General features: G+C 48.4%; 1 protein-coding gene across 1 annotated transcript in view; it reads left to right on the top strand.

Annotated features, from left to right (window-relative positions):
• Nucleotides 1-290: 290 nt before the first annotated feature.
• Nucleotides 291-17,284, top strand: part of foxp2 (forkhead box P2) — a 57,022-nt gene continuing 40,028 nt past the window's right edge. Inside the window, exons 1-2 of the mRNA XM_019882956.1 lie at nt 291-559; nt 13,543-13,632. Of these exons, the coding sequence (XP_019738515.1) occupies nt 380-559; nt 13,543-13,632 (270 nt within the window). The 5' untranslated portion in view covers nt 291-379. The remainder of the gene's footprint in view (nt 560-13,542; nt 13,633-17,284) is intronic.

Here is a 17,284-nt window from a genome sequence, read left to right on the forward strand (position 1 = left end):
CCGGGCACGTGTTTGCCTTGATTTCCACCAATGATTCTCTTTTATATTAATCTTTAATTTATGCCGGGATTTTATAAACCATGTTGAGTTGCCCCCCACTCCTTTGTCAAATATGACCAGGACGTGGCTCTCTTTGTACTGCTTCATTTCCACAATGAATGCATAATTGCGCCTCCTGCATCGCACCCTCCTCCCTCTTCTTTAAATGCTTTAATTTGCAGAGGGAGGCTGTAAGGATAATGGCTGCATTAAAAAAAAAAAATAAAAAAAAAACTATATAGGATGGAAGAAAAAAAAAATGAGAGAGGGGGTGCAAGGGTAGAATGGTAAGAAGAAGAGCCCTAACCGGTGCCTCTTCATCACTTCTAGGTTTTAAATCATGATGATGCGGGAGTCGGCCACAGAGACAATAAGCAACAGTTCAATGAGTCAAAATGGAATGAGCACCCTAAGCAGCAGCCAATTAGAGGCTGGCGGTAGAGATGGCAGATCAAGCGCTGGTGACACGAGCGGCAGCCGAGTAAGCACAGTCGAGCTGCTGCGTCTGCGACAACAGCAGGTAAGTTGTGTTGCCCCCCCCCCCCACCCACCCACCCTGAACCCCCACTCCTCCTCCTCCTCCTCCTCCAATCCTCCAGCTAGCTCGAATCACCCACTCGCTCGCTTGGCTTTTTACCCCCATTCGGACTTTTGCGTTCGTTTGGATGGGATTCTCCAGCTTGTTGAGAGTTTTCTTTTGAATTGACTTTGACCTCGTAGCGTTTCGGAAGGTGTCGTCGGGCTTGGAGCGAGGTGGCGTGTGCGTGCGCGCGGGTGTCGGAGTGGCACTGGGGAGGCTCGCGCGCGGGCGCCGTATGCAGCGCAGCGTCCACCAGGGGGCCTCCTGCCTCGGCACTACCTCAGAGCGACACCAAGCACCAGTGGCGATTGAATCTGAGGACTTGGTTCATGCATGCATTTGCTAAGTCTATGTGTGTGTGTAGACAAAAAAAAAAAAAGGATACATTTATGTTGTCATCTAATGACTTGCATTTCATTCTCCAACGCTTCTAAATCGTGCCTCGTCGTCCAGCCGAGTGGGTGCGCGTTTCGGGGTGTTTTTGAAAGTCAGGCGCCAGCGGAGTAAAAGAGTCAAGTGCCCCTTGTGTCTCTTCATGGTGAATGATGGCTTTGACAGTTTGCCAAAAGAGCAGCGGGAGTTACGCTCACGGGGGCGGGGAGGGGGGGGGACGGGGGCTCGTGACATACCCCTCACCCCTTCCTCCGTGGCCCGCTTCTGCAATCCGGCGACCGCAAGTCGCCATTTATCACCGCGCCGCCACTCTTTCGGGTCCGCGCACCTGATTGGGGTCAAGCAAACTTCTCGTAACAAAAGGACACAAATGGCTTTAAATGTCTAGTGAAGTCTCAGCGATGGACTACGAGCTTGTTCCGGATGTGTGCGTGTGACAGTGAGAAAAAGAAAAAGGGAGGTGGGAGGGGGGGGGGGGGACAGGCCAGGCCTTCTTCCAAACCAGAAAGAGACACATTGAAATGAGCAGTCCGGCTAACAGGTCTCTGGAGGCTTTTTAAAATCTTCACACACACGCTCGGCACAACGAGGTCCAGCGCTCCAGACAAAAGACGGAGGCGTCTCTGCGCATTTGCTTGCATTCTTGCACACTGCTTCGTTGCAAGGACTGCACTTGAGAGTGAATGACAGCACGCGTGCAACCGTTGAAGGGTTTGCCAGGAAGGAAAAAAAAAACAACCTACAACTGTTTGAAAGGAAGGCTGTTGTTGGCTCTAATTTTGCTCCGAGATTTGCCGTGACATTGAGTGGTCCGGTGGGCATAGGAAGCTGCAGTCTCTCATCACGCTGCTGGAGGGATGATTAATAATAAGCGCTGATGAATTCGACCCTCCCCTGTCCCTCTGGGTTGTGCCATTACCTAGCAGCTTTCCCAAATACCACCTGCAGCTATAATTAGAAAAGCAGCATCTTCAGGTCTCTCGTATGAGATTGGACCAAATGCCTCGTAGGACACAGATCAGCGACTTGGAATATTTTGCGTTTGTAACCCCCCCACCCTTGCCCCAAACAATTGCATGCGCGAGGAATCAGTGCTTGCAAATCAGGCGCAGCCAAAATAGGAGAAACTCCTCTGTGCAGTCAAACCTCTTCCCAAAAAAATAAAAATAAAAAATAAAAATCGAGTAATACTGTATTCATAAAAATAATAATAAATAAATCAAGCCTTCCGACCGACGGAAATGAAGCATTTTTTTTTTCAAATTGTGGCCTTTGCCATGTGAAAATGATATTCGACGACATTGCAGTGTCAGTGCGAATTTGATTCACTGTTCAGCCCGATTAAAGTAAATATATGATTTAGTTGATATCGACTGAATCTGAAAGCACAAGTCACAGCATGAGTGTGGACTTTTCAATTCAATTTTCGTTTGATCTCAGCTGGTGAGCGGAGTCCGCTAATCGAGTCAACTTTGTGGTTGATAACAACAACAACAACAACAAAAACTCTCATCTATGGATAAATATATGGTTTAGTTGATATGGACCGAATCTGAAAGCGTCGTTCAAGTCACAGCCTGAGTGTGGAATTTTCAATTCAATTTTCGTATTGGATCTCAACTGGTGAGCGGAGTCCGCTAATCGAGTCAACTTTATGGTTGATAACAACAACAACAACAACAACAAAAACTCTCATCGATGGATCTGGATATTAAGCACCGTGTCCGCAATCAAATTTGCCGCCTCTAATTTTCTCCCGGGGGTTTCACCACCCGCCCCCGCCCCCCTAAAAGGTTGCCTAAATAGAGCTAATTTGATTTCAGATCAACGATTAGATTCCTACTTTATCTGATTGCAATTTACCAGCCAGCTGCGGAAATGCATCGGCGCAAATGATGAATGTTGCTCGGCACTAATTGCCCCGTTCTTGTGATCACCGTGAAAGCAAAAAAAAAAAAAAAAAAAAGGCAATAATGTAATCCCGACCTCGGGTCGATTCATCATTGACCATGCGCGATGTCGCGATGCGGCGCTGTATGAATATGCGGGCATTGATCTCTGAATTTGGATATCGAGATGATGAGGCTCTTAGTTGATTACCTTGGTAATCAGGATGGATGAGCCGATCCGGGTTTGGGGGAGTACTGCCCCCCACCCCACTGGGAACGGTCGGCACTTATTGATATTCACAGCTCAATGTGGGCCCCTGGCCTATATTGTGGTCAGCTGTTTGAGCCGAAGGCCTACTTAACGGCCTGCCCACCGCCAACCAGACTTGTTTACCTTTCACCCGCTCGATTCCGATTTTCACGCCGTGCGGCGTTTTGACGTAAATTCCGAGAGCAGCGCGACATCATCCCTTACCCATGAGCACCGAGGCAATGGTCCAGGTTGGCGGTAACAGCAATTAGCCTGCCTTCCCAGTTTGTTTAGCTGGCGGCAAATGGTCAGGATGAGGAATTTTGACAGCAGGTAACGGCTAATTTGTCGGCTTTTGGGGGCAGAGTCAAACCCGCCCCCCAAATGTAACGTAATTGCGGTGAATGCTTGAGTGTGTATCTTTGTACAAGATTTTTTTTTTCTCTGTTCTGCAAAAAATAAAAATAAAAAATGCTGACATGCGTTGTTTCACGATTGTCACCTCTCACAAATAAGCCTCAAGCTTCTTTCCCTTTCTGCCCTTCACCTGCCTTTCTTTCTCTTTTTAGCGCACGCACACGCTCGCGCGCGCAAGATGCAAATCTGTGCTTTGCCCTTGAGCATAATTTAAAGGCCTAATCACCCAGACTGTCCCCCTTTGGATGCGAAAAGGAAAGGAAAGGAAAGGCATGGCGGGGAGGCTGGCGTCTCATTTGCACCCTTACACAAAGAAGCTCATTAGGTTTATCTTTAAGGCCCGAGATTGCCTCACTCCGCTGTGTAAATAAGACGGCGTTGGCCCCGGCTTGGGTGCATCAATCAGCTCTCGGGGGCAGGAGAAAGAGCTCCACCTGAAATATGTTCCGTTTCATAAACGTGTCGCTGAAAAGGAAGTGGCATACGTCTTTGTAGAATTATCGCCCCGCTCGCTGAAAAGACACTTTGGGTGTCCGACTTATTTACAATGGGAGCCATCCTTCTTTCTCTTCCGAGGCGAGCTATCGGCAGACTGTGCCCCCCCTCCCCACAGGATAGTACGTACGGGACGGTGACATATACGCCCCTCCTGCGATGACACTAAAGATATACGATGTGAATGACAGCGGGGTAGGGTGTGTGTGTGTGTGGGGGGGGCGTTGACTGTTTGCGCGGCCTTCCCCCGGACAAAACAGCCGGCCGTTCTCTTATCTGCGTCGATGCCGCCGCTTCCTCCCCCCCTCGTACCGCCGTCCCCTTTGATTCCTTCCGACCCGGCCCGTCCATCTCTGTTTAAGGCACATTACACGTGGCCTCCTGAAATTTACAGTGGCGCTCTCCCAGTAACTCCATTTCGCGCCGGCGTCTCTGGAGAGCGTGGCGAAATGTCAGGCGCTGAGGCTTGAAAGGGAGACAAGGGGAAAAAGGCAGAGAGGGAGGATGGGAGAAGAGGACATTAAAAGCCAGAGAGACGGAGGGAAATCTGCTGGAAATAAACACTTATGGGGCATTTTCTGCTCAAGCAGTCAGCGGCCGCCGCAAAGGCGACTGCAGGTAAGGGGAAGCGGCGGCGCAGTGGGTTGGCTCGAGTCAGAAATATCACACGCGGTAAGCGTGGCCGTCCGTCCTTTAACTCCCAAAGACGTTTTTAAACGGCTTTTCAGACTTGGTCCAGAATTGGCTGGTACTGAATTGAGTTACTTGGCTGGACTGGATTGTTGTTTCTGGGAGCAACCGATCCAAAACCGAGTGCAATTTAGTCTCTGAAGAAGATCAGGAGTTGAGTAGTTAAACAAGGCACAACCACTGTTACCTCAGATAAATCCGCTTTATGGAGATATTTCATGACCAATTATTTTTATTCTTGCAAGTTTTTAATGATATTTTTATATTACTACTATAATGGTACGCATATAGACCCTTGTGGAATTCCGCAGTCGCTTATAAAGCATATGAGACATTTTGCTTTTCGACGCTAAACCGATCGCATTTCTTTCCTCTCTCTCCCGCGTTTAGGCCGTCGACAAATGAACTCGGCCGGGGGGGTGAACCGCCGTCCGTGTAAATAAAAGGCGGCCATCCAAGCGGTCCCGCGCCGTGGCCCGATAGCCACGCAGTCTGCTGCCAACCTGCACGCCGAGCGGGATCAATGGTCACTTCACAACTCATTTCCTTTTACGCCTCCCTAACCGCCCCCGCTTCAGCAGCGGGGAAATAAATGGCCGCCGGATCTATAAGTCCACTCGCACGAGGCGTACTCTCTCCGAAAAGCAACCTGGCTCAATACCCTCGGCCATAAATTATTCGGCCGGGTAACGACCGCTCATTGTTTGTTGCCAGTCCCCTCTCGTCGGTGTTCTCGCCACACACGCGCATCCTGGACGTCCACCGGTAAATAACTGGTTGCACGTAAAGTGGAGAAAGTGATGCGTATGATGTGTTGCGGCTTTGCTTTTCTCGAAATGATTCCCTTCCTCAACCTTCCCCTCCCCGCCCCCCATACACACCCCAAGTGGCTTAGAGCCGTTTGATAGGCCACGGCGCCACTATCCATTTAACAGAGCTTAAAAAATCCTACATATGCATATGGCGGGGTGTCTTAAGCTGACAAGCACAAGACAGGATTTGCTAGAAGGCAGCTTTGGAGTCTTGTGAATTTAACAAGCATGTCTCGTATTACAGTTCCTCTCTGCTTTAGCAATGAATAGTAACAAATCAGTCTCCGAAACGCTTGCCCGACGGTTTGTTGTGTATACCCCCCCCCCACCCCACTCCCCCCACCCTCCCCTTCCACCAGCGACCCTCCTACCTTTTCTCCCGCTCCTCCCAAAAAATACGAAAATAACCTCAAATGCGAGGTGTGGGCGCATCGTGAATGACGTCGCTGTCCATCGAATGCGCCCAGGATCTCGGCTAACAGATTCCAGGTATCAAGATTGCCCCCCCCTCCCCCCCCCCTTCTCTGGTTCACTTGTTAACACTTTCTGCTCCTCGGATTACCTTCATCCCTGACCCATTTCTTGAATAGATAAAGAGCTCTCTGCCATCTCCCAAGATGTTTGTACTTGTAATACGACCAGGCTGCTCTTTCCTTATACGCATTGCTTCCAAACGCCTCGTGTGTGTGTGAAGGAGAGCAGGCCGAGGCTCCCCTTCACAGCCTCTCATACAAATGCAGTAAATAAGCGCCACGCCACGGGGAATTCAAGGCTGTACGAAAGCGACCGACTGACGCATTAGTTCGTGTCGGGTTTGGCTCCCTTCACTTTGTAACGCTGAACGTATTTATTCGTACGTCGGCTCTGTTTATGAAAATGGCTTCAACGAAGTGGAATCATCAAGCCTGAACGACCGCTTATTCGTCAGTAGCACGGCGAGGCTTACTTGTTCCACCCCGATAAACGTGAGCGTACGCCTAAAGGTGCTTTATGGGGACCCGGGGCCAAACCGATAGCGAGTCCGTGCTGCCGAATCGCTCCGAGCTTTGATTGTCTCGGCGTGTGCGTTGTTACGTGATAAATATACTTTAGCTCCGTGGAGCTTTTTTTTTTGTTTTGGCGATATCGTTCGCGATACCTGTTCGGATGTCAGCATGCGAATCGGCACAAGTATGATCATCTAAGGAAAACTTAGTCAGAATGGTTGAGAATGTCAGCGTCCTACTTTAGGGTCGGGGGGGTTGTTTCTGACTGAAAATGAAGACCCGCCTTCCGAGTACATTTTTCAGACAACTTTTCAACCAGTGGTTTTACTTCTGAATGTAATTGCTGTGTCCTTGCGTGGCGCGCTATGATGGAGCGATCATGCTTTTGGCACATTCATCAAAGCCCCAAGAAGTGGGGGGGATGGAAAGAAGAAAAAAAAAAAATCAGAAAGGAAGCCTGTTCCTTACACAGTGTGCAACCGAGTGATACGTTTTCTTGTTAGGAGAAATTACAGCCACTAGCTTGAGCTACTTCAGCATGAAATTGAAAAAGAAGCATTTGGTGCAAATTTCCATTCTTGATTCAATGAAAGATGTAGATTAGCTCCTTTGGAAAAGGGCGGCGAACGGCGACGGAACGAGGGAAGCGGCGCCGTGCTCGCCGCGGCTCGTTCTCGCGAGCGTGATGACAGCCGGCCGGCTTTTGGGGAAAGGCTGTGTTTAGGATTCAGTCAGTCTGGCGGCGCGCGAAAGCATTTGTGCCCTAGTTTGATGTATTCCCATACCTATGCATTGTTACATTTTCATCACTGAGCCTTTAAAGGAGAAAAAAAAAAAAAAAAGTCGATCCACTCCTCGTCGCACTCTGTACCCGCGCCGGCTCCCTTTCTCAGCGATGATGGATAGATGTTGGGCGCCAGAGTGGAAGGCAGATAACTGTATCTTCTCCAGCTCACTTAAAGGTCAAACGCACGCCCGTTGTAATTGAAATATGCACGACGAGACGACCGGCCAGGTATGATAGGAAGGAACGGGTTGGCAAAAAGATGATAAATTAGATCAGCCGGCGACAAAATGAACACGGTCCTCCCGCTTACTTGGAAAATAAAACACCAGGCCGTTGCTGCTCGGCTGGCCAGCCGAGTTCAATTTGCGCCACGGCGAAAGCAAGGTCGTTCTCACTCGGAAGGTCAGACAGCTCCAATCGACCCTCCAGTCGGGTGACACTTTACACCCGGCACTTAACCGGAGCACCGCAGGACCGGGCAGACTCGTAGTATTGACCCGTGAGTAGTCCTTGCCCCGCGCAAAAACACTTTGGCTCTTCCAGAGATGCAAGACGGCGCTCTTGCGCTGAGTCAAACGCCAATTTCAGGTTTATTGGTCCCGTTTCTTGACTCCGGTGGACATTCTTTGAGCGTATCGAGTTGCGTTCGGGTTCTGTGTGTTGCTGCGTCTACCCCGAGATGCCTCCGATGATACGTCCCCCAAATGGCTTCGCTATTTGGCTCAATCCCTCAAATGTAACGCTGCCGGAATAGGACGATCCTCATCACGCTCGCTCAGCAACCCTGAAATTTTCTCCAAATGAGCCACGTCCGATCTGACGGCGACATCTCAAAGAGGGAACATTTGTACAAAAGAGAGCAAAGCTTGACCTTCCACACACTGTCCATCACTCACGCTACGGGACACGCAACAACGCAGGCAGCTCTATTCTGCACCTCGTCTCTATTTGACTTCCCGCCTGTCTCTTTGTGATAGCACATTGTGGCAGCTCTCAGCTGCCGGGGCCTTCCAAAAGGACTTTCCCTAAGAGCAGCGGTAGATAAGGAGCGCCGCCGAAAGGGCTTGCTGTCACCTTATCTGCGGGAAAAGCGATAGAGCCCAGGTGAAAGTAAAGACTTTTGCGAAAGCCACTTGCAGAGAGCCGACAGGAAAAGTGAGTGTGGGGGGGATAAAAACCTCTAAGGATTTCATCAGCCGCGAAGCGCTGAAGAATTCGGAGCAACTCCAAATTTGAGTGTCGCGTGGACATCGTTGGATACCAAACGCGACCTGCGGAGGGGCAAAAGCGGCCCCTTGTTTGGTGGTGAAAAATGAAGCGGCAGGTTAGGGCGGGCGGCGCTCCGCCCCCGCTCTTGTCCTCCGCCTATACGGTCCTTCTCGGCGGTTTGGAGCCAGCAAATTCATCTCGTCAATCCTCCCGGGAGGGTGTAGCTATGCGGCTCTGTTTACTGTGGCAGAAAGTTAATATAAATTTTCATCAGTGGGGGAAGTTTACACATATGATTCTATTTGTCCTTCATTATTAGCACCTGAGTCTGGGGCCTGGGTAGGCATAATTGTCTACAGACGCAGGCCAAATAGATGCAAGGCAAAAGCAAATAAGCACAGCCCCCCAAAATAATTTGATGCTTGTGTGTTACAATCCTCCACCCAAGGAATTCTTAATCTAGAGAATCAATAAACAAGCAGCAGCGTCGAGTGGCAGCGGAGATGAGAGAAAGAAATGAATAAGGTGATGTGTGGAGAGAAAAGGGGGGAGCTGACAGGGGGGTGGGGGGGAGTAAGTTGAGCACTCCAAGCGCAATCGGCGGGCCGGGGAGCAAACTATTGCCCGCAGACAGGCCACGTGTTTATTTTCGAGGCCGGCGTCTTTCAAATGCGTCCTTGTCGTTCATCGTGGACTCATGCTTGACGGTGGCAGTCGGTCTCAAATGGACGGCCCAGGGGCCAGAAGCGGCCCGTCGAGTGCGTCGGGTCCACCCACTTATGATCCCCCGCAACACTGAGACTTTCAAATGTTCATTCAGTTCGACTTAATTCGCTTCGTGATTTCATAGTTTTGAGAGTTTGAAAGGTCAAGATGACAAATGCCTCCATTTTGCAGCGTGAACACACAAAATGGAGGCTATCGATATGACCCTTTGAGCCACCTCGCCGTGAGAAGTTTGAAGCGCGTCGGTTCAGTTTTGAATTTGATTTGTCAGAAACTTGAAAAGGCCCCAATTTATGATCTTACAATCTGGCCCCTGGATGTTGAATATTGCTAAACACGTTGACAGGAAACCTCATCAACGTCGAGGTGTTCCACCAGCTGTTTTCTTTCAACATCACTTTTCTTGCCACGAAGCCATCTTGATTGATGTTTCTGGCATCAGATTGGAAATGAAAATGTCATTTTCAGAAACAGTGGTCATTTCTCCGTTTCAAATTTGGACATGTCGACTTTGTGTTATTTTCAACTTGATATAATAGGCACTTTGGAAAACATATGGTGAAGATAAAGCACGATAACAGTACACTTAATTTGCCATTTACTGTGATGGTAAAATTAGACGGCGACCCTCGTGACGGGTTCGAAATGGATGATGGATGGATGTTTTTTTTTTTTTTGATGATGCATCAAGTTATGAAATGATGACGGAAGTGACGCAACAGCGCACAGTGTGGCACCTGCTTCCCGCCATAGCTTCAGGCAGAGCTGCGGAAGTTGCGTTGGTGAGTCGCATCCCGTTGACGGTTCACACTAATAAACAATTTTATAAGAATATTTCACTTCATTTTTCCTCTTTTATACTCTGTGATGTGCCCAAGTCGTTCCCTGATTTGCTCCAAGCCCGTATTGGTGCGTTTAATGACATCACGTCAATAACAGCGACTGTTCTTTTTTTTCTCCTTTGACTGTAACTTTACTCCGCGATCACATATGTTGCATATTTTGTTTTCTTCTGAACAATGTTTTGTTCGGCAACGCTACCAGGAAGTTGCATCGTAAAGTCCGACACCCACTGTATCTATATTTCTGACTTCATATCATATTCAATCTGTTTTTGTGTCGAGTTCTGCCGCGTGTTTATGCGGGCATCCATGTGTGCAGCACTCGTCGACGCCGTCGGCGTGACCGCAGTTGTTCTGGCCGACGGCCGAGAGTGTTGAACAGCAGCCCTTTTACTCCCTCCACCAAACACGGCTCACGCATGCACGCAAAACATCTGTTCGGCACGGCAAGGCTTCCGTCGCCATGCGCGTCATCGTCGTGCCCCCCCCCCACCCCTCACACCCACCCACCCACCTCCTGCCCACCTGCGTCGTCGTTCCAATATCCAGCACATCCCGCTCATAACAACAACTCCCGGCGCGGGAGCAGACAGGAAGTGATCTGCGCTGTCCAAACACAATGTCACAGCTCTTCAGACATATCCAATTCGGATGTCACGGCTGCATAACGCGCAGGTCTCCAGGTGGATTTGAAAGAGTGACATTCTTAGCCGATGGCTTATTCCTTGTGTACACACACGCGGCAAACACCTCGGCGCTCACGCACGCCTCGCCCATCCATCCATCCGCCACACACAATAAGCAAAGCAATCTGGAGATTTGTAATGCTTTCTGGGCCTCGGTTCGGCGTGCTCCGCTAATGTGTTTCATGCTTGTTTAAGGTCTTTGCATGCTCCTTAACAAAGGTGCATTGTGATGGGTGTTCCTTATTACCTTGCTCTCTATGGAGTCGAAACACAGACGAGCTGAATGGAGGGTTGATGTATGATTTTTTTTTTTTTTTAAGCCTCCACCCTCCCCCCCCCTTTTGCCCGCTCTGTCAGTCTGCCCTTCACTCTCTCCGCCAGTGTTTTGCCTCTCCGGTGGTCTGTGCATGCCTATTAATGTAGCCCAGGAATGCCTGTGTAAACATTCTTGTTTCTCCGTCCCCCTTTTTTTTTTTTTTTTTCCCCGGCATAATACTCGCCTGTATCGCCTTTCTCCCGACCTCACTATCTGAAACCAATTACACCAGTTCCATTTGGGTGGAATCTTATTTTCATTAGGATCCCCGTGTCATGGTGTCGGTCGCCCCGTTATTTTCCCTCCTCTTATTTATTTTTTTTTCCACCCCTCTTTTCCAACCTCAGTGATAGATATCAACATCAAATATGCCTCTGAGTGCTTTGTGATTCATGCAGCAGCCTCCCGTTCCCTCCCTCCCACCTCCCCACCTCCCCCCCTCTCTCTGTCGAGCACACTTTCTCGTTCTCAAGAATGTGTCACATTGTGCGGTTTATACAACGTGTGCATTAACGGAGGGCAGATGTCACTTTTTTGTGCATAGCAACCCGGGTTAAATAGACGGCAGGTCTGCACCATGCGATGTTTTTGTCAACTTCTGCTACTCTCCGGCAAACTTTTGATGACTTCTCTGTCGGCATTTTGTGCTGTTGTGTGAATTTTCTTTTCTCTGCCGAGCGACACAAAATGGTGACTTCTGCGGTCGGGAATATTCAGCATAAGTGATATGTTGGGGACGTAACACTCTTTCGTGCCTGTGCTCACGAGTTTTACTCACAAAATGGCCACCTCAACCTATAGTAAGCCTGTTTTGGAGAATTTTGTGTGAAATTTCTCACAGCCAAACAACAGTTTAGCTCATCGGCTCATTTTCAGCTAGTGCTGGTAATTAGGGAGGGGCAAGTACCGATACCGGGTATCAATACTAGTCGTTGGCGCTACATTGCGGCGGTTCGACGTATCAATGAATCATCATGTGCACGTCATTCGGAAAAAAAATAAAATTAAATCACGATTATCTGATAGTTTAAATTTTATGTATCAAAAGTTAATAGTAGTATCAGTACTCAGTATCGGTGAACAGTTAAGAGTGAAGGAGGCAGATCAATGCATTTAGGGCTCAGTTCCCAACCAAAGTGTTTGTTTACTTGAGTCTGGCGCCGGCTCCTCCTGTGCAACTCCGTCCTTCCATCATTGATCGTGGTGACTGCATTCCCTCGAGGAGTATAAAGCATGGCAACTTTTTTTTTTTTTTTTCCTCCTGCCTTCTCAATCTCATTTTTTTTTTCTTTCTCCTCCCGTCGTGTTTGCTCGGGTTCTCAATGTACTTGTTCAAACAGCGTTCCCACCTGCTGTCGGAGACGCGTCATATGCAGCTGTTGTCATGGAAACCGGCACACCGCCACGTATATCCGCCCCCCCCAAAAGTTTTTTCCTTCGTGTTCTCACAAACTGTAAAGTTGTTGCGCCCTCCCCACATGATGCTGATTGGCTGACGGAGGTGATAGCGGCAGCTCTGCGCAATGTTTTTCGCCGCCACCCGCTTTCATCCGTCTGCTCTTGAAGAATGGGAGGGAAGCTGCGAGCCCGACTGCCGGTCGGTATATCTACCGTGCGGGATTAGTGGGCTTTGCAAGGGGGAAAGGAAAAAAAAAATAATTCCAACTGCATCCCAATGCGCTGCAAATTTCTGCTCACATCTCCACTGAATTTTCTTTGATTCTTTTCGGCAGTGCAAATGTCACTGGCGTCTGATTCCCTGAAAAATAGTTGAAGTCACAAGTTGCACAATGTACAAAAAAACGAGCTAGCGCCTCACCTCCATTTACAGTATATGCACATGTGTAGGCACGGCCAAATCGTACTCTGAAAATGGCCGACGGCAACATATAAAATCCCAAATATTGGTGCGATCGTTGTCCCTCTGTCGACTCAAAAAAGCAAGTTGTTAGTTTGATATATTTGCACTATGATTATTTACGCACGCCGCAGAAAAACGAAGGAGAATGAACGTTCAGTGGCACGTTGCGTTCAAATAAATAGTGTCAAACCTGGCCTGCTCGTTAATTCATTCGGAATCCAATGTTGATTTTTTTTTTTTTTTTGTCGACTTTAATTACAGCTCCCGGGGACACTTCACATGATGCTACCGCCACTTGGAGTTGCTATTATGAATATGCAAATGCAGCGCTAATGCGCAGAGAGAGAAGTGGGCATTTCAGTTGAGCACACACTAGACGGGTCAATTCCACTGATGCCTCCTTGTTGTTTTTAACCCCCTCCCCCGTATCCTCTTCTTCAGAGGCGCTCGAGACAAACGCTATTTATCTTTGTGTCAGAAAAGCAGCCAGACATTATTTTCTGGCCATTCTTTTTTTCACGTTTTTTTTTTTTTTTTTTTTTGTGTGTGTGTGTTTCCTGGCAGGCCCAACAAGCAGAGAGGCGAACAAACTTGCAGCAGCCAGACTGTGGTCCGAGTTCTCCAAAGAGCCAGGACAAGGAGTGTCCACCGCAGGTACGGCGGCTCCCTGACTAATCTCCTTCAATCCGCCCATAATACATCCTCCAGGCTCCCTTCCCAAAAGATTCCCTGCCCTTCCCTTCCACAAGTGTGTTTGATTTGGCCCACGCTCTCTCGGATCGGTTACTGTTGGCACATGAAAAAACACCCAAGTGATTCACGTCAAAACGAAATCCTTTCGAGCGGGAAGATTTCCCAACAAAACTTGGTCGACATCCTTGCTTTAGCCTCCAAAATACTTTTTAAAATGTAAAACCGGTATCGGGCGCGTCTCAACATCTTTGGGGGCTTTCATAAAGCGAAGAAAATGAAATATCAATTTTTCACCGGTATGTTTTTTTTTTTTTTTTGCAAAATTTGCCGAAATCGTCGTTTGCCTGCAGCATAACAGCTCATTGCCTCTTCACCGTATTTGTTTTCAACTCCGAGCTCCACTGATTGTGGTCAAAATGACACTCCGGGATGATAATGTGCAAGACATGGATTTTTTTTTATTTATTGATTTATTCTTTTTTTTCTGGAACGCTGTTGGCAGGATCGTGGGAGGTTGCAGACTGCAAATTTTATCTACGTGTCATTTTCACTTGTCAAGGCTAATTTACCTTATCGACTCTGGGCCGTCTATTCCTGTCGTTAGTGATTTGCGAAAAGGTCACACTCGTGTCTGCGCATGCTTCCACCTCTGTCGCACCTTTGTACACATTAACACGTCGCACCGACACCTACTGTTAAGGCAAGAAGTAAGAACTTGATTCTGCTTACCGTACTTTTTGAGCCATCGTTATTCTCATTTCGCCTCAACAAAGCGAATTGAAGTGAGTTGGGCTGGAGTCTTTTCCTCATCGAGGTTCCGCGCGCCGCTAATGAGCGGGACGTTGGCGTGAACCTCCCTCGTTGATGTTTTCACCGAGTCAACCGACCCGCAACACCTTCGCACCTCGCGTGGCGCCTCGCGTGCTTAATTACGAAAAGATCGGCGCGGCGAAGCTCCGCACCTCAGGAGCGCGCTTGATTTCGCTTTATTGTTTGGAAACAGACGTCTTATTTTTGCAGTCGGAACGTGTTCTTCGGCTTCTTTCTTGAATACATTGCTACAAAGTGGGATCCTGGTCGACAAACACACGCGCGCATGTACTGAAGAGACAATATTGAAAGGGAGCATCGTGGGTGCATGATAACAGTCGGGCCGTGTCCAAGCCTCTAATAACAACCCGGGAAGGTAAATATTGAATATTTACATTTGCTTACTCCATCCTTGCCTGGTGTTGGCGATAAGAATCAATATGAATCGCGGGCTTGTCCTCGGCCATCGCTAATCCGACTTGTTGATCCGGCCTTTATTAACGTCTCCACCTCCAAAAAAAAAAAAAAAAAAAAAAAAGTCTCCAGGAAGAACATGGCACTCATTCCAGGTGACATTTTAAAGCACGAAATCTTTGATTGTGGAAATGTCAGTTTTAAAACGAAGCTTGTTGCTTGTTTGATTGCTTCCACGTATTTACTCCGAGGCATGAACATGGCAACGTAGCTTCATTTCAGTCGGTATGCACCTAACGATTATTTCAATCGTCGATTAACCGATGAATCCGATTTTTTTTTTTTTTTTTAAAGTTTGAATTCCAGCTCTTGTGTTCCCTGACAGGACATTATTTCAAATAGACTGTGGAGGAAAAAAATGTAACATGAGTGACTTGAAATCAAAATTGCGTTTTGAATCATAATCGCAATCTTGAGGAGGGGGGGGGGGTTGCAACCGGAATATTTTTCCAAATTGTTCGGCTCCATTTGTTGCCGACGAAACCGCTTCACAGAACGGGGATTATAGAAGTGCGCGCTCGACAGCGCAATATTTCATCAGCTGTTTTCCAGCACGCACGCTGATCCCCGCGTATGATTAACACAGCAGAAAGTGGGGGAAGGATTAATATTACCGCGACATCCCGCTTTACTGATAAATCCTTTGCCGTCTTCCTCCTTCTTGTTCGCCAATCTTTGGGGGGGTTGCAACCGGAATATTTTTCCAAATTGTTCGGCTCCATTTGTTGCCGACGAAACCGCTTCACAGAACGGGGATTATAGAAGTGCGCGCTCGACAGCGCAATATTTCATCAGCTGTTTTCCAGCACGCACGCTGATCCCCGCGTATGATTAACACAGCAGAAAGTGGGGGAAGGATTAATATTACCGCGACATCCCGCTTTACTGATAAATCCTTTGCCGTCTTCCTCCTTCTTGTTCGCCAATCTTTGCTATTGAAGGGAGGGAAATGATCCATAGATCACGGCATGTAAATTATTTAGTACACAAGCATCTAAGTGCCTCGCCTTGCAGTTTTAATTAGCCGTATTAGTGGCTAAAGTCGCTCTCGCCAGACTAATTCTATCCGCTCTCTCGCTCGCAGGAGTTGATGATGCCGCTCCGGCACCGGCGCGCCGAGAAACAAGCCGCAAACACACATACAAACACGCAAAGCATTTGCGTAATGTGACAGGTCTATTATTACACGGTAAGCCCACGGGAGCGCTCAATAAACACCTATTTCTCCCGGTAAATCCCCCTCCCGCCGCCGTCGCCACGCCGCTTTCAACGCCCCGCTCTTCTTCTTCTTCTTCTTCTTCTACTTTCGACTCATATAGGCCCCGTGAAATGTGTTTATGCGTTGACATTTGAAACGCAAATAAAGAAACACCGACAATGAAAGGCGAGGGCGGGGAGGTGGGATTACCGAGACCCGCCGCGTGGTGACAGTTTCGGAACGCGTCATGCATCCTCACGCGGCACGGAAACGTACGTCCTCAAACCGGTTTGTTGCAAGTTGGGTTAGTTGGCGGCGAGGCAAAGTCGCTTGCCGGCCTCGGGTTGGGACGGGCCCTCGTGGATGGACAGCTTTGGGGGTGCCGATGTTCAATTGCGCCTGGGTCGTAAACAAAAAAAAACAAACAAAAAGAAGTCGTTCGTCCCTCGCAATGTCGCCCTTCACTTTACTGAGCACAGCTTAAAAAAGAAAATCAAATCACACGCAAGCTGTCGTTTGCCACAACGGAAATCACTCAACACAGAGTGGCTCAAGGTTTAGCCAACCTTTTGCTCTCTAACTTTCACAAAAAAAAGTGTTGATGAGAGCAGGTTAGCTGACATCAGCGTGCATGCCCCCCCCCGCCCCAGAAAAAAAAAAAAAGCTATTAGCTCACATTTACATGTATGAATGGCCTCTGGTTGCGTCTGAAAATAGTGATCACAGCTTAGGGCCATGGAGAACGTGGGGGGAAAAAATAGGATGTATTCATGAGCAAAACTTGTGTTGACTCTGTACGAGTGGGGACGAGGTTAAATTGCGAGGACAGAAGCGGGTTCATCATTGTGATGCAAAAGGAGTTGAAATGCAACCCCCGGGCGCTATATAGCCGAGTTTGGAGAGAGGGTGGAAAAGTGGTGCGGTGGAGATGGGGGCGGGGGGCGAAAAAGAAGTATCTCAGACCTTTGATGTAGCGGCAACAAATTTACCTTGTGACAGAAGATACATGGCTGCAATAAACGAGTTATACCAGCACTTACACATGCAATCAGATGATTCTGGCCAGGGTGTTAATTGGATCCTAACCGCCAGATCTGATACGCCTGGGCCCCGCCGGTGACGGCTGTGTGT

This window comes from Hippocampus comes, unplaced genomic scaffold (assembly GCF_001891065.2).
Source record: "Hippocampus comes isolate QL1 unplaced genomic scaffold, H_comes_QL1_v1.1 scaffold53, whole genome shotgun sequence".
Lineage (NCBI taxonomy): Eukaryota > Metazoa > Chordata > Actinopteri > Syngnathiformes > Syngnathidae > Hippocampus > Hippocampus comes.